The following is a 21700-nucleotide window of genomic DNA, read 5'->3' as shown; positions in this document are numbered from 1 at the left end:
GCCTCCGGTGTGAAAGGGAAGGAGTGCTCTTGTGCTGCAGAATCCCAAGTGTCTCCAGAGAAAGGGAGTATGCTTGAATTATTTCAGTTAATTGTGTAATTTGAAAGCATATAGAAGTTGGTAATTAGTTTAAAAGTTTCTTGTAATGATATGTAGGGAGCTTATAAAAACAACAACATATCATCTACATAAAGACTAACTTTATGTTGTGAATTGTTACTCTGAATTCCTTAAATGCTATTGTTTTGTCATATTGCTGCAGCGAGCGGTTCAATGACGATGGTAAATAAAGAAGCCCAGAGTGGGCATCCTTATCTGATTCCTCTGTGAAGTTTGAATCTCTGTGATGTGACACCATTTGTGGTCATTGTGGCCATAGGTGAGGTGTAAAGAATTTTGATCCAGTGGATGAAGGATTCTCAAAAACCAAACTTGTGAAGAGCACTGAATGGAAATGTCCAACTTACTTTCTCAAAGATAACATCATTTTAATAAATACATTTGACAGTGTTCACTGTGATGGATTATCCAACTCAAACTCAAGTCTCTGCAGGTTGGTTTTTATACTGTACTAAAATTAATGGAAACCAATGGCTGTCTGGAAGGAAAGAAACACATTTGAAAAATGTAAAACACTGGTATGCTTTGAAAAATGGCTGGCAGCAATAGGAAGTGTGTATGACTTGTAGTAAATGGAATGAAACAGGCAGAAACTGGCAAGGTCCTTTAAGTTGGGAATCACATGACAGTCACATGCCAGCATTTAGGAAAAAGGTCTGCTTTAAATGTCAGCTTTGTGCGGATGGAAGGACAAAATGAAAGAAAAAAAAGTGTTTTCGAATGTGGCTGTGGCATCGGTCTAACCTTTGGGCGTGGGCGACTCGCTGTGGAGGTAGAAGACTCCTTTGAGGAGAGCCAGCTCCTGCAGGATGATCCCAAAGCTGTAGATGTCTCCTTTCTGAGTCCCACACAAAGGAGGACACTCGGCCCGCAGGAGCTCTGGAGCTGTCCACATTTTACCTGCAGGAGGAACTTTCTGTCACACCACCAGCTAATCCACCCTGTGTGTGTGCAAGTATGTTGGTACTTACGTGCATAGCATGAATGTGTGTCCTCCATGCTGTCCGTCTTGCGGAGGCTGCCCAGGCCATAGTCAGTAATCTTCAGGACGAAGCGACTGTCCACCACACAATTGGAGGATTTGAGGTTTCCATGTGAGACAATGACGCTGTTGTGTAGGAAGGCCATGCCCTGCAGACACACAGCCACGCCAAAACACAACACACCATGACACAACAGAACATACCATGCCATAACACGCCATGGAAACAACACCACGCACGCATGCACACACCACACCACAACACACCACATCACAACACAGCATGACACAACACACCATGCCACAACACGCCATGAAACAACACACCCCAACACATCATGCCAGACAGCACCACGCCCCAACACACAATGACACAAAACACACCATGTTATGCCACACAACATCACGCCACAACATGTCATGAAACAACACAACAACACAATACACCATGTTACACCATGCCACAACACCATGCCACAACACACCACAACATGCCACACAACACAAAACCATGCCACAACACACCACGTCATGCCACACAACACAAAGCCATGCCACAACACACCACAACATGCCACACCACACAAAGCCATGCCACAACACACCACAACATGCCACACCACACAACATATCACCACACCAAAACCCATCATGACACAAGACAACACAACATGCCTCACCACACAACAACACACCACAACATGCCCAGCCACACAACACAACACCACAACACGCCATGACACAACACAACACGCCTCACCACACAACACCACATGCCATGACACAACACACCACAACATGCCATGCCACACAACACCAAAACATGCCATGATACAATATAACACAACACAATACCACACACACCACAACACATCACAGCATGCCATGCCACGCCACACAACACCACAACATGAAATGAAAAAATACACCACAACACACCCCAGCACACAACACAACACATAGCCACAACACACCACACAACACCATGCCACAACACACAGAGATGGTTTTTAATAAAATATTGACATGATTATCACCAAGACCTACACAACCTTATCAGATGGAAGATTACATTCTGCATGTCTGTACGTAAATAACAAAATATCAAACATTTACAGTGAGACATGAAATAAACACTGCCAGCTAACATGATGACAGTGATGTGAATATTAACGCACAGTTATATACAAAGCGATTCTGAGTGAAAAACAGTTTTTCATCTTTTCTGAGAAACAAGACGTGTATTAAAAACTCCTTTAAGGTAAAAATACTTCTTCATACTACAGAAAGAACTATAAGTCTGAAAGAGGGAAATAAACCATTAAAATGTGATACATATCTGTTGGTGTCTAGAGATTTCAAATGGAATCCGAGAGGTCAAAGGTCAGCTTGACACAACAGTTAAAGTTGAGGTTTTTTTTTTCATAAGTGTTTTTGCAGCGAAGCTTTTCCATGTAAATCAAATAGTCTAAACGTCTGTTTGTCAAATAGCCAACAGATTTTGTGTGATAATGGAGTCAAACGGAGAGCAGTGATCACTGTCTGACCCATCAGCCCAGTATCCCGCCACAGCGTGTAAATACACCCGCCGGTCCAACGTGTCAGTGTCACGGTTTGCCTCGCTTAGGCGTGGAAAGTACACGTGTATGAAGGTGCAGTACCAGCAGGGAGCGATGATTAACTACCCACAGGAAGTCGATCTCAGCGACCCTGACGGCGACTTCAGCACGAGAATCAGGAAAGATGCACCGGCCATCAACATCTCCACTGAGCGAGCTCTCATACACCAGAATGACAATGGACCAAGATTGTAAAGCTAAAGTCCTGAATCTCCTGTTTTACTGGACCAGTGAGTGTCCTATGTACAAGGCTCAGTGTTTTCGGTTTTTACCGATTTTCACCGAAAAATACCCTGATTTTTTAAAAGGAACAAATCAATTTAAACTGATTTTCACCCAGATTTTATGTTTCCACAGATCCAAAAGTTGTTCCTGTTCGTGTGAGGTTATGCAAGTGTCCTCTTGTGGCGAAATTCGGCATGCTGGATGGCTTTGAAAAATAAAAACCAAAAATACTGAGCCTTGCCTATGTAGGTGTTGGTGAGGTGAGTGTTGTCTGACCTCCATTCAGAGTGAATGAAAGTCAGCAGTGCTGTTGTGTCAGAAACAGAAAAACCTGGTTGAACCTGAGTTTTACTTACTGATGCTGTACTATCTCTTGGTAAAGGTCTTCTGCCAGCTTGCTGTCCGCTGGAAGGAGGATGATGTTATAGTCCTTACTGAGGGTCATGAGAGCATTCCTCTCATCTCTACTGATGTTGGATGGTGGTGCCTCTGCATTGCTGAGGCAGGCTCACACTTTAATCTGCAGTTGCTCCGCTTCCGGGTCCCTGATGTTGTTTTTTCAGATCGCCAATTCCGTGGCTGTGATCAGTTCCACTAACAGGATTTGCCTCGGCGTGACAGCAAAATTCAGCCCCTTAGCAAGAATGTCTTTCTCCGCCTGGGGGAGCTGTCTGTCAGACAGATTCTTCACCCACTTGTCCACATCGCCAGCGTGTGTCTGGCATCCGTCTCTCTTTCCGCTGTTAAGGGCGCTGTCCGTTGTCTGCCAATGTTTCTGGCGTGCAGCAAGTAGGTTGAACTTCTTTTGCTGCCTGGTTTTCAACTTTTCGTGCTGAGCTAGACGAGTCTCTGTTGGATCTGCTCCTCCTTGGATTTCCAAGTGTCGATGGTAAAATTAGTTTGTCTCACCCGTTTGTTCAACAGCTGGCTCTGTGCCTTCTGCAGGATCTGGTTAGCTTGGTGGCTCTTGACCAAAGATTTCATTTGTAGGCTCTTAGGTGTAATCCCGCTCTGTCTGCATCTGATGCTGAATCTCAAGGTGGTTCCTGTAATCTGCCATTTTACGCATCGTTTGCTCGTACTCACGTACAAGTTTGTCTTGTCTGACATTCTTGTGTGTCTGACATTCTTCTGTAGGAAGTCGGGTGGTTGTGAAGTGTCTAGTGTGTTGGTGTAGTGTTCTGTGCCTGTCACGTCTCACTCTCAACCTTCATTGCGGGCTAGCAGAAATAACAGGAGAGCTGAGCACGTAAGTCTCTCCCTGCCAGTACACAGCCTCTCCAACAGCAAGCCCTATGTAGCGCCTCCTCATGGCGACACACGGTAACTAGGTATACCTTGGACCCTAGCTGAACTACAAGGGACTCGGAGGAGGTCTGGCCCCTAGATGTGTGTTACGCAGGCCCACCGGTGTGTGGATATTCCCTGATGCCCATGAACCAGCTCCCAGCTACGGGTTAAATAGTGCCACTGCCTAGTGGATACCTCGGGAGAGGAATAGGCTACGGGAGTAAACCCCTACAGAAAATCAACGTCTACAGTGCTGTTGTTTTTTGTTTTTCTTGCCCTTTTGTATCTGTTTAAGTGGGAAGAGTACTGCTGGCGTCGTGTGTGGCTGCCACTTCTCCCTCTCGTAGCCCCCCTTCCCATCCACCCCTGTATGTCTGTGTTATGTTTATCTGTTGTCTTGTTTCACCCCGTTTATTGTAAAGCGACTTTGAGTGTTAGAAAAGCACTATATAAGATTGATTTATTTTTTATTATTATTATAACGACCAAAACCAATGATCAGTTTCATATGCAATTAGGCGTGACCATTAACTGGAGTTTGAAAGGCCATGTGTACTATTCACAGAGGATTTGGGAATGTTTGCAATCACAGCATTGTAAGATGGCGACAGATGTACTCTTAGAGTAGGTTGTTTTCGTTGGTTTTGGTCATTATGCAACTGTTGTATATAAGGGTGAGAATACCTTCAGTCAGTTTAGACTGAAGAGGCCACTTAGATGAGCGCTCCCAGAACGTAAGGTGGGCATCCAACAGAGACACAATCATCAAAAAGGCTCAGCGGAGGATGTACTTTCTCTGCCAAGCTCAAGAAATTCAACCTGCTTCAAGAACTGCTGTCAGATCTACACTGCAATAATCCAGTCTGTCCTCTGCACATCCATCACTGTCTGGTTTGGATTGGTCACCAAACAGGACAGGGACAGTACAATGGACAGTTAAGTCTGTCGAGAAAATCACTGGTGCCAACCTATCCTCCATTCAGGACTTATACACCTCCAGAATCATGAAACGGGCAGGCAACATCACTGCAGACCCATCACACCCTGGTCACAACCTGTTCCAACTCCTCCCCTCTGGTAGGCGCTACAGAGCACTGTATCCCAAAACAACCAGATATAAAAACAATTTCTTTCCGCGGGCTGTCATTCAAATGAACACTTAACACTGTCAATAAATTCAACCATGCTGTATATACTGTACCGTACATTGTACGTATACTGGTACACTCTGTCATGTCCATCCACCTCAGACATGTATGTAAGTAACCTGCTAACATCTATTTCAGCATCTCTGATATATTCTCTGCACCATTGCACTTTATCACCTCTTGTTTCTCCTGTATAAGTCAATCCTTGTGTATATATCTGAAGACTGTTGTGTTGAAGTGTTGTTATTGTACGTTAAGTATACTGAGAGAGCCACGAAACCAGTCACATTGCATGTATGTGCAAATCTACACAGCCAATAAACATGATTCTGAATCTGATAGATGTGTGCAAGCCAGATTATTTTCATGAGTTAATGTGGGTTCTGACCTGCAGGGTTTGGCCTGCTTTTCTTAAGAAAACGTAATTTACCTAAAGATGTAAACGAAACCAAATAACGTTCTGCTGCTAATTAAGTGAATAAAAACCATTTTTCGAGCATATTATGAATAAAACAACACCAAATACTAAATATGTTAGCTGATATTATTTGAATAGAAATGTCAGCATGGTCCATCCATCACTCAATCTGTTTCAACGCAAAGAGTAAGATTAAAATAAATAAATTTGCATGTCGTTTTAATGACAGATGTCGGCACGTCCACAAACTGAAGGCTTAAGTCTTGAAAACCGTCTGTTCGTATGTGGCCCTGCAGCTCAGAATACTCTTTGGTAAAACTACTGACTTTCAACTGTTAAATCTCATCACTGCGGTTTTACAACTACAACCGTTCTGTCACCGTCGTGCCAAAACCAGGTTTCTACAGGTCTGGTGATTTCCTTTTTATTACATTGACTGAATGTAGATGTACTGCTTAAAGTCTTGTGAATGCCTAAATGTTGCTTGACAATTGAAAAGTGTTTTACAGCGACCATGAAAATGTAACATTTGGTGGTGGAACAGGAAGGATTTTGTCACTTCCTGTTGGCTTTGCAGATACAACAGCGATGAGCCCAGTGACTGAGCAGCATGCTGCCGTACTGCAGACAGGAAACTCTTCATCACAATCCATCCATCCATTATCCAAACCACTTATCCTGCTCTCAGGGTTGCGGGGATGCTGGAGCCTATCTCAGCAGTCACCGGGCGGCAGGTGGGGAAACACCCTGGACAGGCCGCCAGTCCATCACAGGGCCCCGCCAGCCCATCACAGGGCCCCACCAGGCCATCTTCATCACTAATTAATAACCAATGAGTTGTTAAAGAAACGACTGGCCCAATTGGTTCAGTTTAGTTCCTAAATGTCACAGCCCTGAGCTCGTTAAGGCCCTGTGCTCGTTAGTTCAGACTCAGTTACACATCAACCTCCAAACAAACAGCTCGATAAAACTTGGAACGAGCCCATAAAATATGAGCATTTCATCTCAAGCTGCAGTCATCTGTCAGATTCCTGTCTTGTGTTGAACACAGCTCTGAGGCTCCACCCACCATGCACTGACAGCTATCACCATGACAACACTGCTCCCCTCTACGGTGTGATTACCTTGACGATATCGTTGATGAGGGAGTATCTAAACATCCAATCCAACGTGATGCTCTCACTCTCCATCAGATCCTGAAACACACACACACACACACACACACACACACACACACACACACACACACACACACATGCACACAGGATAGTCATGTCCTGTCCTGTCATGTCAGGTAAGTGTCTGCAGGGGGAGCCCTATGTGCGGAGGGAAATGTATTGTGCTGGTGCTTCAGCCTAACATCCACTACTGTACTGAGGAGCTTTGGATCAGAAGAGATGGAGACAATCTCTGACCAAACTTTTTTTTTGTAACTTTTTTATTATGTTTTTCTTCATTTGGGTTCACTTTGGCCTCATTTTTATCACTGAAAAAAAGGTCTTTATGAAAACACCCGAGTTTAGATTTTCCATGTCTGCTCTGCTCAGCTTTAACAGCCGGCGAACAGCTGGAAACAGCCCAGACAGACTGAAGGCTGACCAGAGGAAGCATCGCACTGTCAGACAGAAACACTTCTACCAAAACAATCACACAGAAATACTCACTCCCTTTATTCACTGAATGTTGTCATTAGTTTATCAAAGAGGCTGAGCCTGTGTGTGTGTGTGTGTACCTGCAGACTGCCTCTTGGACAGTACTCTGTGATGATACACATGTTGGGTGGGTCGATGCATGCTCCGATGAAGCGGGTCAGGTGTTCATTCTGAACATCCCGCATCTGCAGGTACACAGAGAGCACAGCGTTAAGCTGCCGTCGCCTCTTTAACACTACAGTCCTGAATCTCACCACTCCCCTTGAACCGTGTGTTTCCTGTGTAGCTGAGTGAGTTTCATTCAAAATGAATCAGAGTCATCAGTGCTGTTGTGTCAGAAACAAACCAAAAGGATAGATAGACAGATAGAGAGAGACGATAGATAGAGCGAGAGACAGACACAGATAGATCAATAGATAGATAGATATACAGAAAGAGATAGATAGATAGATAGATAGATAGATAGATAGATAGATAGATAGATAGATAGATAGATAGATAGATAGATAGATAGATAGATAGACAGACAAATAGAGATGGTACCTACATGTTTTAGTTCAAACAGGACTTTCCTGGTCAGTTCGATGCGTTTCTGGTTGTTCAAGTATTTGATGGCTGTGATGTTTCCCTGCAGGGCAGTTTAACATCAGTACAGCTTTACCAAACCATCAGTTCAACACTCACACACCTTAAAACAAACAGCCACCGTCTGTAGTTTCTGCTGGCAGTCTGAACAGTATACAGGGCTGATGAGCTGACTGGTCAGACCAGACTGGGATATGTGTGATATATGACAGATAACATGTATGATAACATGATGATATGACACATATAACATGTATGATAACATGATGGTATGACACACATAACATGCATATAACATGATGACGACACATACAATGTATAACATGACATATAATATAAAATAACTTGATGATATGACACATATAACTTGTATGATAACATGATGATATGACACATGTATGTTAACATGATGATATGACACATATAACATTCATGATAACATGGTGATATGACACGTATTAACATGGGATACATGTATGTTAACATGATGATATGACACATATAACATGTATGATAGCATGATATGACACATATAAAATGTATGATAACATGGTATAACACACATAACATGTATAACATGATGATGACAAAATATGTATAACATGATGATATCACACATATAACATGTATGATAACATGATGATGACGCACAATATATATAACATATGACACACATAACATGGATGATAACATGACACATGTATGATAACATGATATGACACATATAATATGTATGATAACATAACATGTGATAACATGATGATGACACACAATATATATGATAACATGATATGACACACATAACATGTATGATAACATGACACATATGTATGATAACATGATATGACACATATAATATGTATGATAACATAACATGTGATAACATGATGATATGACACACGTATAACATGATATGACATATGTATTATAACATGATGATATCAATCAATCAATCAAGTTGCATTTTATATAGCGCTTTTCTAGCTGCAACAGTCACTCAAAGCGCTTTACTTTTCTGGTCAAATCTGAGTTTCAGACACCTGTTATAATAGAATACAAGCCGTTTTCTGTACAATCGCAATCTATTTCGTAGATATCACACATAACATTTATGATAAGATGATGATATGACACATATAACATGTATAATAACATGATATGACACATATAACATTTATGATAAGATATGATGATATGACATAAAATGATGATATGACACATATAACATTTATGATAAAATGATATGACACATATAACATTTACGCTAACATGTATGATGACATGATGATATGACATATAACATGTATAACATGCAGATATGACACATATAACATGTATGATAACATTATATGCCACGTATAACATGACGATATGAAACATATAACATGTATGATAACATGATGAAATGACACATATAACATGTATAACATTCAGATATGACACATATAACATGTATGATAACATTATATGCCACGTATAACATGACGATATGAAACATATAACATGTATGATAACATGATGAAATGACACATATAACATGTATAACATTCAGATATGGCACATATAACATGTATGATAACATGATATGCCACATATAACATGACGATATGAAACATATAACATGTATGATAGCATGATGAAATGACACATATAACGTATGATAACATGCATAATATTTATATGGTCAGGATTCACTGTGAACAGACCTTATAGTAACCAGTCTTTGCGTAAATCTGAAAGTTTCCCTCCATGGTCAGCAGGGAGCCGTAGTTTGATCCTTTCTGTGGAGAAGGGAAGAAATCAGTTTATAGTAAAACACTCCAAAATTTAAAGTGATGTCACTTCCTTCATTAAAATCTTTTTCATAAAGTGTGTACACGAGTATACGAGTGCTTCTATCTTTGTAGTCAGTCTGCTCCGTGTGTGTGTGTTTTCACCTGTTAGTAGTGGTGTGTGTGTGTGTGTGTGTGTGTGTGTGTGTGTGTGTGTGTGTGATGTGTGTGTGGTGTGTGTTTACCAAGGACATGGTGATTCTGCTGCAGGTTCTCTTCAGGACTTTTTCCATGTTGCTGAACTGGATGTCCTCCCAGCAAACTCTCCATAGCTGCGCCGCCAGCTCGCTCTCCAGCTTCAGCTTCCTGCAGCACACACAGACACGGCAAGTATGTGTGCGTGTGTGTGCAAGTTGTGCGTGGTTGTATGTGTGTGCGCACGCATGTGTGTGTTTATTTGTGTGTCTGTGTTAGTTTCACCTGTAGATAAAAATAGTGACAGTTACGATGATGATGAGGATGAAGCAAAGCACTATGGCAACCATCTGGTGCATGGTAACCGTACCTGAAGACAGGAGAGGAGTTATATTTCTGTCCTACATGACAGGGAACAACACAGTGTCAGCCTCAGCACCAATATCCACTGCTAGTGTGTGTGTGTGTGCAGGCGTACGTGTGAGGCAAGCAGGATTGTCGTTTTTGAAGCCACACTCCGGTATGTCCAGAGGTGGTGCGCCCCCGGGCCACTGGAAGCTACGTCCAGCCTCCATCACCAGCTGCTTAATACTGCTGTTATACACACACACCACCTGGACAGACACACACACACACACACACACACACACACACACACACACACACACACACACAAAGTCAGTTTGATTCTGTAACTTCTCAGTAACAGGTCATACACAGTTTTTATTTGGGGGGGGGGTTTGCCCCTTTTTTCTTCCCAATTGTATTTGGCCAATTACCCCAGTCTTCTGAGCCTTCCTGGTTGCTGCTCCACCCCCTCTGCCGATCCGGGGAGGGCTGCAGACTACCATATGCCTCCTCCTATACATGTGGAGTCGCCAGCTGCTTCTTTTCACCTGACAGTGAGGAGTTTCACCAGGGGGATGTAGCACGTGGGAGGATCATGCTATTCCCCCCAGTTTCCCCTCTCCGCCAAACAGGCGCCCTGACCAACCAGAGGAGGCATTAGTGCAGCGACCAGGAAACACACCCACATCCTGCTTCCCACCTGCAGACATGGCCAATTGTGTCTGTAGGGATGCCCGACCAACCCGGAGGTAACATGGGGATTCGAACTGGCGATCCCCATGTTGGTAGGCACCGGAATAGACCACCATGCCACTCGGACGCCCTCATATGCAGAGTTTTGGTGCAGAATGCTAACAGTAGGTTGTTGGTGCGAGTTTAGTTTTTCCCTAAGTTATTATGAAATGTGTTTTGCTGTCAAAGCTGATGAGGTCATGAAGAAACATCATATGGTTTATGTGTAGTCAAGTCAAGTCACGTCAATTTTATTTGTTTTGCCCAATATCACAAATTTGTCTCAAGGCACTTTACAGCAACACAACATCCTGTCCTTAGACCCTCACATCGGATAAGGAACAACTCCCCAAAAAACCCTTTAACAGGGAGAAAAAATAGGAAGAAACCTCAGGGAGAGCAACAGAGGAGCGAACTCTCTCCCAAGACGGACAACGTGCAACGGATGTTGTGTTTAGGCAATTTACACAATACAACACTGAAAGAGGATAACAGAATCATAATAGAATTATAAAATATATGAAGAATATGATGAGGAGGATGCCAAGTAGTGTCCAAACGCCACCAGAACAGCCCAGGACTCGAGTCATGTGACCACCATCGCCATGTTTTAAAAAAAATTGTCATGCATCTTAGTGAGAGAAGGATATAACATTAAAATAGAACAAAATTATATGGATTTACAAGATATATAAAAAAAAATGTGATGAGGGGATGCCAATCAGTGTCCAGGTGGCAACCACTGTCACCATGGAGACCTGGGAGGAGGACAGACTACACGTGCATACAAGGGAGACTCGCATCACACCATTCACACACAGAAGAAGAGAAAGGAGAAGACATCATTCAGAGAGAGGGAAAAGACATGTGAAAGAAGACAACAGTTTGCAATAGTCAATAATCTATATGCTATAATCTCGTCAGCAGAACAGTGCTTTGTAAACTCATTGAGACATAAACCGACCCGCCATGCCGTACAGGTTGTGAAGCACTCAACTTAAAGGAAACTAATTGTAGGCTAAGGCAAAAGGATGAGTTTTAAGTCTGGATTTAAAGGACTCAACTGACTGATTGTCTTGACGGCAGCAGGCAGGTTATTCCATAAGAAGGGGCCCGATAGGAAAAGGCCCTGCCACCAGCTGACTTCTTTTTAACTTTGGGTACACACAGGAGCCCTGTATTTTGAGAGTGAAGAGCTCGACATGGAATGAATGATTTAAGGAGACCAGACAGATAAGATGGGGCAAGCCCATTTAGGATTTCATAAGTCAGCAGAAGCCCCTTGAAGTCTGATCTAACATGGATAGCAAGCCAATGAAGGGAGGCAAGAATTGGGTCACATTTCCTAGATTTAGTTAGGATTCTAGCGGCAGCATTCTGAACCATCTGAAGACTTTTAGTACTAGCATGTGGCAGATCTGAAAACAGAACATTACAGTGATCAAGTATGGATGAAACAAATGTATGTATTAGAGTCTGCATCAGCCATGGACAGGAAAAAACGAATTTTAGCTATGTTACGTAAGTGAAAAAAGGCAGTCTTGGTGATTTCTTTAATGTGCTTATCAAAGGAAAGGCTGGGATCAAACGTAACAGCAAGATTTTTGGCTGCCACACTTTGTGAAATCCCAGAGTTGTCAATTGTTATCATTACTTGATCAAACTAGTGTCTGTGTCTAGCATGGGCCAATGACCAGCATCTCGGTTTTATCCAAATTTAAAAGCAGAAAATTTAGTGACATCCAGTAGGTCACAGCAGCCAAGCGGGCCTCTAAATTAGTAATTTAAGTATGATCATGAGCCCTTATAGGCACATACAACTGAGTATCATCAGCATAGCAATGGAAATGTATTACATAACTGCGTATAATTTGGCCAAGAGGTGAAATATAAAGACAGAAAAGTAGAGGGTCAAGAACTGAGCCCTGATGTACACCATATTTAACATCAAGAGAATTTTTATGTATTACTTCAATGTGTTCTTCCAGATAAATAGGACTTAAGCCAATAAAGACCTAAGCCAGAGACACCAAAATTACAATTTAATCTGTCTAATAGTATACAGTGATCAATGGTGTCAAAGGCTGCATTGAGGTCCAGTCATAGAAGAACAGAGGTGGAATCAGAGTCCATAGCTAGTAAAAGATCATTCACCACTCTGGTCAGACAGTTTCAGTGGAGGGACAGGCCCTGAAAGCCGACTGAAAAGGTTCATATAAATGGTTTTATTCTATATGGGTCGAAAGTTGTTGATACACAACTCTCTCTAGTACTTTAGAAAAGAATGGAAGATTAGAGACTGGTTGATAGTTATTAAGAGACCCTGGATCGAGGTGCGGTTTTATAAAGTAGAGGTTTAACCACGCTGTCTTAAAACATCTGGGGAGCAGTGCCAGTAGTAGGGTTGGGTACCGGCGGGAAATTTTTTCGATGCCGATACCAATACCTCCAATTCGATATGATACCTAAACAATACTTTTTGATATTATATATTATGAAAACCTTATAGGATTATCAGCAAACTACTTTTCTATACATCGAGCACCATAATTCATTGACACATTGTACTATTTTGGTTCTGTACTCTAGCACTTTGAGATTGAAAGTGAGGTCAACAATGACAATGAGGTCAACGTGCAGACTGACATCTTTAATGTATGTGAGCCTATTATATACCTGTTTCATCATTGCTAGCAGTGGCACCAGAAGAAGACCCAGCAGCAGATGTCCCAGAGCTAACGTTAACGTTGGCAGCAGCATGGACATTAACGTTATCAAACACAGAGCAGTTGTCCACTCGTAAATTTATCCCATGCATGATCAGATGTTTCATCATATTCGACGTATTCCCAGACTTACATTTGATGATCGCTTTGCAGCGGTTGTATTTTACTGTGTCAGGTTTGCTGTCTATTTTTACAAAGTGTAGCTACGCTTTGGAAGGCATAGTAGCAATAGTAGCTCACTGAACCTTGCCCAACTCCAACGCAGTCACGAGATGCACACGCATACCAAATAGCCCCATGCTGATTTGTCAATCGCCTGTGTAAAACAACGCTGGTAGTGATTGGCTGGCTGCGACAGCGTTCACGTCGTCTACCATAAAGTATCAAAATTTGGTACCGTTTTTTTCCCAAGTTGAGCTGGGATGCGCAATCTTCTTCTTACGTATGGAGGATAAGCAAAACTTGACTAGGTTTTCTCTTTAGCCTTTAACGTTAGGCATATTTATTTAGGCAAATACAGCAGGTCTCTTGGCTCTCTACTACCGAGTACCGACTCTTACAACAAGCTTACAATACACTGTCGCACACAGAGAACGTGGCAACGTCACATCTGAATGTACCGTAAAGCCTTAGACAGAACAATAATACGGCTGGTACCGTAATACAATGAGTAAGGGCGCCATCAAATAACAACACTTAACACCCAGACTTGCATTTGATGATTGCTTTGCAGTGGTTGCATTTTACTGTGTCAGGTTTGCTATCTATTTTTACAAAGTGTAGCCGCGCTTTGGAATGCATAGTAGCTCACTGAATCTTGCCCGCCAGTTTTCAACTCCAATGCAGTCACGAGACGCACGCGCATACCAAATAGCTTCATGCTGATTTGTCAGTCAGTCACCTGTGTACAACAATGCTGGTAGTAATTGGCTGGCTGCGATAGCGTTCCCGTCACCTACCGTAAAGCATCGAAATTTGGCACCGTTTTTTTCCAAAGAGTTTGATACTCAGTAGGACCGAGATATTTCGGTCGGTGCCCGTTTTCGATACCCAACCCTAGCCAGTAGTAAGTGATAAATTAACAATGTCTAGCATTATAGGTCCCAAGAAAGGCCAGAGGTCTTTAAAAAAGTTTTGCTGGTAAGGGGTCAAGTAGGCAAGTAGTTGGTTTAGAAGCTGACATGAGCATAGTCCAAGTGTTCTGACCCCATCAGGACATTATTTTCTTTTAGTTTGGTTTAGTCCTCCCTGCTTGCAGTTCCTTGTATAACATCAGTTTATGCATTTAAGCATGTGACCTTTGTATCATGGGAGTCTTTCAGGAAGTTGATTGTGAGCAGAACAGCCTCATGGTTTTTGTCTCCATTTGCCTTTTTCAATCTGCTTCAATCTCCTATATTCCATGCCTTTGGTAGCATTCTTGGTACGTCAAACATATACTGACATACTGTTCTAAGTTCTTTGTTAAGTATGCTTACTAAGTTTGATATGCAATGTGAGTATTTTGATAATGATTGTTTGATAGCTCATATCAGGACGGCAGCTTGCTAGTATGTTTCAGTAAGCTAGTTGGCTAAACTTACCGTGTGTTGTGCTATATATGTAAGTCAATTTCAGGTATTTAGATAAACAATATAGGTTACGTTACTTACACTGTATAACACTGCATTGCATTATTGCTCACAAGCCTTTATGTTAGCTACAGCAATACTACAGCACTATAGCTATATGTAGTTATAGTTTCCGTATTTTCTTTTGACAGTTATTGTTGTACGGTGTTTGTGACTTGTATTCTCTATATTTAAGCTATGCTGGTAATTGTGTTTTTATTTCTCAGTTTCACCCTTTTTCTGTCAATAAACTGACACAAGACGATCCCAGTCTCCAGTGATTGATGGGAGAAGGTGTTTAGCTGCTTGTCAGATTGCACAGGGTTATGTGCATGCAGGACAAGACACAGTATCAACAGAGATAGTCTCAAAAGTTGTAATAACAGGGACTATCAGTGACTCATTGTATAGATATGAATTTGCTAAGACAGGATCTGCTGGAGTAGCTGGAGTTGAAGAACTAATTTTGTTTATGATCTCATCAACCTCATTGCAGAAATAGTCTAGAAATTCATGGGCCGTGAATGGTGAGCAGCTAATAGACAGCTGCTTTTTAGCAAGTTTAGACAGTGTCAAAGAGAAATTTGGAGTTATGTTTATTAATATTGACTAAGTGAGAGAGATATGCTACTTGTGCAGCAGATAAAGCACGTTTTTATTTCAATAAACACTCATGCCACGATAGATAAAAAACTTCCAATTTTTATTTCCGCCATTTACGTTGCAGTCTCCTGCAGGCCCACTTAAGAGCACGTCTCATCGTTAAACCAGGGTGTAGGCCTCTTTAGTTAACTAGTTCTGGTATTGAGAGGTGTAACTGAATCGAGGAGAGTAGAGAGAGCCATATTTAAGTCACTAGTGAAAATTTCAACAGAGTCAGTCACTACAGTGAAAGGAGCCAAGACTTCAGGCAGCTGCTAGCCAAATACAGCTACAGTGGAGGGACCAATGTAGCGAGTGACAATTACATATGTGCCGACATTAACAGGACAGGCCAATAACGCTTAAAATTTGATGAGAAAATGTTCTGACACAGCAGATGTGGTTGCCAAGACATTCAGATCAGAAACAGCTATCCCTTTAGATAAAACCAAATCAAGGGTGTTACCACTGCAATGAGTCGACTCTTGAACAAACTGAGTGAACCCAAAAGTATCAACTAATGCCAGAAAGGCTTTACTTAGAGGATCAGCAGCCTTATTCAGATGAATATTAAAATGACCAAGAATTAGAATCTCGTCAGAATGAGTAACCAGACATGAGACAAATTCTCTAAATTCTTCAAGAAATAGTGAGTAACAGCCAGGAGGTCGATAAGAGTATCACAATTTGGACTGAGCCGAGTCTATTCATGGCTGAGGGGGATGGACCAAGAACAAGAGCCTCAAAAGACTGGAATTCACATTCAAGTCTGGAAGTCAGATTGAAAATAGATTTAGATATTAAGGCAACACTCCCACTTTGTTTATTTGCCTGAGCTACATGGGCATAAGTATAGTCGGGTGGGAAGCTTCATTTAAGGGGAGGAAAACATTTGGTTTCAGCCATGTTTCACATAATCCAATTATATCGAAACTATGGTCAAGAATTAGATCATTTATTAGTAAGGCTGTGGTAGACAACGGTCTGATATTTATGAAACCAAATTTAAGCATCTTGTGGAAGTTATTAGTAGTAGTAGGCAGAACTTTAGAGCTACCAATAGGTGACATATTAATTAGAATTAGACACCTTCTTGACAGTTTTGACGATCAACGCATTGGACGATACTATGTGGTCACATTTTTGATAATATTAAATGTTTGGTTCTTGCCACATTTAGGAGAGGAGAGCTTGGGAGCAATACAGCAGGGTAGGGAGACACTCTCAATGTTATAGACCAAGCTAGTCTGATAATCTACACGATGAGAAATTCCCTGAGTAAATATATTAATTAAACTACTTGACTCCAGATCCGCACTAGAGTTAAACTTCGCAGGCTCTCTAATCACCTGCAACCTACTGAATGATAAGTCCCTAGTGTCAAACTAAACATAGGCAGCTATCTATATTTCTAGACAAAAGTGTGGCACCGTCCCCAGTAGGGTGAATGCTGTCTGCTTTCAGCAGGTAACGGTGGCCCCAGAAAGAATGCCAGTTCTCAACAAAGCCTGCTCATTACAGTAACAAGCCAGCCAGCGGTTCATTGAGGTGAGCCTGCTGTAAATCTCATAATTGCCCCTCACAGGTAAGGGACCAAAGACAATTAATCGATGCCAACACATCCTGTATGCACGGTCTGTACGCACCGTGCGCTATTAGCCAGTGACATTAACACCAATCATCGGCCTTCAAATGTATTTGTGCCAAACGGCGTGAGTGGCAAAAAAAAACAAAAAAAACGAACAAAATCATAAAAAAATGTACGCACGGTGCGTACAGGATGACAGCTGCCGGCGCCACTGTCCTGACTAGGCTGGCTTTCATGATCTCTGATTGCTTTATCCTAGCATTACTGGTGCCGACATGAATATCAATGTTGCTGAAAGTAGTGGTGCTGTGTGCCTGGGTTCCCCGATTCTCTCTCCATGATGCCAGCACCCCAAGATTAACCTTCATGTCGGAGACTCTGGCCCCGGGTAAACAGTGAACCAAGGCAGGTGAAGTTAATCTAATATTGCAGGTAATGGAGTCTCCTGTCACCAGCATACATTGCTTTACTCTGTTGACAGAAGCGGGAGAAGCACGCTGGCCGGTTGGACTACCAACAGGGCTGGTGAGTGGTGAAAACCGGTTTGCAGTCAGGAGAAGTGACTGCAGACCAGGGCACATGACCGATGGCTTGCTCTTGCGAGCCTTCCCACGTTGGCAAAAAACACAAACTCTGCTGCATCTGCCGACGAGGCTGGGCTACTGCTAATGTAAACTACTAATAAGACACGTTAGCCCCTAGCTAACGGGTCTGACCCTTTAGCCGAGCGGTTAGTGATGTCGCCTTGTGGTGCAGTACACCCCGTGTCGAATCCCGCACCGGGCAAGAAAATAACCGGTTACATTGGTGGCAGCGGTGGGATCCGGAAGTGTGCAGATCCTCAGAAGTCTCTTCGGAGCGCGGGAATAACAAAGTGCGAGGGCGCGCTTCCAGGGAGGGTGACGACTGTAAACTACTAATGAGACACGTTAGCCCCTAGCTAGCGGGTCTGACCCTTTAGCCGAGCGGTTAGTGATGTCGCCTTGTGGTGCAGTACACCCCGTATCGAATCCCGCACCGGGCAAGAAAATAACCGGTTACATATGTATATACAAGATGGAAACAGATGATCTGCTGTGGTGACCCCTAACGGGAGTAGCCGAAAGTAATAGTAGTAGTAGTAGTAGTACTAGTATAAGTATGTATATGATGTAGGATGAAGCACAGCCATGTGAACGTGGCCCTGGCTACTGTGTGCAGTGAGCATACTGGACAGGACACAGCTCAGCAATGCCTCACATCTGGTGGAACCCAGCAGGCGTACATTTCTGTGAATCATCTGGTCGCAACAGCTTTCACTTTACTGCATGAGAAGTTCTCCCCCTTTGATTTTGTGGTATTTTCAAGCTTTTATATGTTTGATTCTCTTTGAGCATTATTTCATTCATCACAAGTCCTCACGTCGTGTGGAATCATTGGACAACATTGAAGGTGCGTGTCAAATACACATACACACACACACACACACACGTACCTGATACTCTCCTGTGCGGACGTCCACCATGTCCCACAGAGCGAAGTCCATCTCTCTGTCTCCACTTTCATCTATCTGCACCACACCTGTCACTCCTGAGAGAGAGAGGCGGGACAGGAAGTGGGAATATGGCACTATGGCATTTGGACTTGAGCAACAAAAAAACAAAAAAGAAACAAAAAACATACACACAGTTGTAGTTTGCCTCCATAACATTACAAATCTTCAAACATAGAATATGGCTCAAAATATTCAAATCCATAATTGAACCAATTTTACTATATGGTAGTGAAGTGTGGGGGTCCTCTTGTAAATCAAGACTTTGAAAAATGGGGAAAATAACCAGTCAAAACCCTGCATACTGAGATTTGCAAGCGCATTCTCAGAGTACACAGGAACATGCCCAACAATGGATGCTGAGCAGAACTAGGCCAATTTCCCCTGTTAATTACGATGCAAGAAAGAGCAATTAAATTGTACAAACACCTCAAAGCAAGTGACCCTAACTCCTACCATAACAAAGCTCTCCATCACCAAGAGGAAAACAAAGAGAGGAGTCCCCTCGGCCAGCTGGCCCTGAGGCTCACATCAGCCAACAGCACAAGGCATCAGGACAGTGCTCACACAATCTGGCCCAACCAAATTATAGCTAAAGAGAAAGAAAATTACATTAACCATTGGACATCCATCCATCCATTATCTGAACCGCTTATCCTGCTCTCAGGGTCCCCACGACCATTGGACATCTATCACAAAAACTCGAAGCAAACTTTGATGTTATTTGTCTCTAAACAGACGGTACACGATGGCAGACGATGTGACCAGCGTGGCTGATCAGAAAGTGAGAAAGACGTGAACTATCTACAGACTCAGTGAGCACAGCTTGGCCATAGAGACTGGCCGACACAGGAAGACCTGCCGCCTACAGAAGACAGACAGGCTGTGTCAGCTCTGTCCACAGAGACAGGTGGCGACACAGCAACACTTCCTGCTACAATGTGGCACATATGAAGACCTAAGAACAAAGTTCTTTACAACAATTGAATGTAAATTCTGAGACTTTGATATGTTCTCTGACCAGACTAAAATGCAACATGTACTTGGGGACAATAGTGTCAGCACCATAGATGCGGCAGGATATGTCAGGTCATGTCACAGCCCGAGGGACAACCAGCACAACACAGGACAGCTGTACTTGTCTCCTCACAACTCGTGCTCCACCTTTCGATCTACTTCTCTTTCTTTATTCTTATTGTTATTGTTGTTTTATTGTTTCTTTATTGATTGGTATAATGTTGTGTTAATGTTCATTACTGTTAATGTGTACTGTCCAAATATTTGGAGAAATTGCACTTTGATGCTTTGGCAACATTGTTTTTAAAACTTCTATGCCAATATGTCTGTGAATGTTCTCCTTCATCCACGTCATGGTTATCCAAAGGAGTTGAATCAAGTGCAACTGGACTTGGTATATATCCGTGAAGACGTTTCGCCTCTCATCCAAGAGGCTTCCTCAGTTCGTGCCTTTCTGACTAGATCAAGCTAGTCTGACTGGCTGGTGATGAGACTCAGAATTTATCCTCTTTGGAGTCGTTGTCAGAGCTATAGATGTCCATGGCTCTTTGTGTTCCGATGTTTACCAACGCCCGTCACTAACAGAGCCATAGATATGAGTGGCTCTTTTGTGTATCGATGTTTGGCCGCGCCCGTCATTATCGGAGCTATTGATATGCGTGGCTCTCCTGTGCTCCGATGTCCAGCCGCGCCCGTCGCCATCGGAGCTATTGATTTGCATTTGTTTAGCAGTGACGGTCATTGGGGGTTAGTTTCGACTTCATTATTCAGTGATCATGAGAGTCGTTGGAGCCGTTAGTGACTGACTGTTGTTCTTGGAGGCTAGGCTTCTTGAGTCTCCTGGGTAGAGATGAAAGGACGGCATTGTAAGTGGGAGATGGGTGGTGTCGCAGACCGCCTCCTCTGTTGAGGGATGGTTTTTTCCAGTTTCACATAGATGGCTTCCTTCACCCCTCTTTCAAACCGTCTATCTTCTCTGTCCAAAATGTGTACGTTGCTGTCCTCGAAGGAGTGTGTCTTCTCCTTTAGGTGTAGATAGACTGCTGAGTCTTGTCCTAAGGAGTTTGGCCTTCTGTGTTGGGCCATCTGTTTGTGTAGTGGTTGTTTGGTTTCTCCTATGTATAGGTCAGTGCAATCCTTATTGCATTGTACAGCATACACCAGATTGCTTTTTTGGGTGTGTGGTACACGGTCTTTGGGATGAACCAATCTTTGTCGGAGTGTGTTGCTGGGTTTGAAGTATACCGCGATGCGGTGTTTGTTGAAAATTCTCCTGAGTTTCTCGGAGACCCCAGAAACATACGGGATGACTGTGCTCTTCCTTCTGTTCCTTTTTCTCCTCGTCACTCTTTTCCAAAAAGACCAACCAGGTGAGCGATAAATTCTGAGTCTCATCACCAGCCAGTCAGACTAGCTTGGTCTAGTCAGAAAGGCACAAACTGAGGAAGCCTCCTGGATGAGAGGCGAAACGTCTTCACAGATATATACCAAGTCCAGTTG

The 21700-nt window shown here is 42.8% G+C and overlaps 1 protein-coding gene across 1 annotated transcript in view; it reads right to left on the bottom strand.

Annotated features, from left to right (window-relative positions):
* The window catches only part of npr1a (natriuretic peptide receptor 1a), an 81483-nt gene that overhangs the window by 9748 nt on the left and 50035 nt on the right, over positions 1-21700 (bottom strand). Inside the window, exons 6-15 of the mRNA XM_056298045.1 lie at positions 19127-19221; positions 10485-10620; positions 10292-10376; positions 10057-10177; positions 9746-9820; positions 8002-8082; positions 7535-7639; positions 6927-6998; positions 1092-1251; positions 865-1020 (exon numbers count right to left, since the gene is read on the bottom strand). Of these exons, the coding sequence (XP_056154020.1) occupies positions 865-1020; positions 1092-1251; positions 6927-6998; positions 7535-7639; positions 8002-8082; positions 9746-9820; positions 10057-10177; positions 10292-10376; positions 10485-10620; positions 19127-19221 (1086 nt within the window). The remainder of the gene's footprint in view (positions 1-864; positions 1021-1091; positions 1252-6926; positions 6999-7534; positions 7640-8001; positions 8083-9745; positions 9821-10056; positions 10178-10291; positions 10377-10484; positions 10621-19126; positions 19222-21700) is intronic.

The sequence above is a fragment of the Lampris incognitus genome, chromosome 18 (genome assembly GCF_029633865.1).
Source record: "Lampris incognitus isolate fLamInc1 chromosome 18, fLamInc1.hap2, whole genome shotgun sequence".
NCBI lineage: Eukaryota > Metazoa > Chordata > Actinopteri > Lampriformes > Lampridae > Lampris > Lampris incognitus.
Note: the sequence above shows the minus strand (reverse complement) of the source record. Positions and strands in the feature narration are given on the sequence as shown.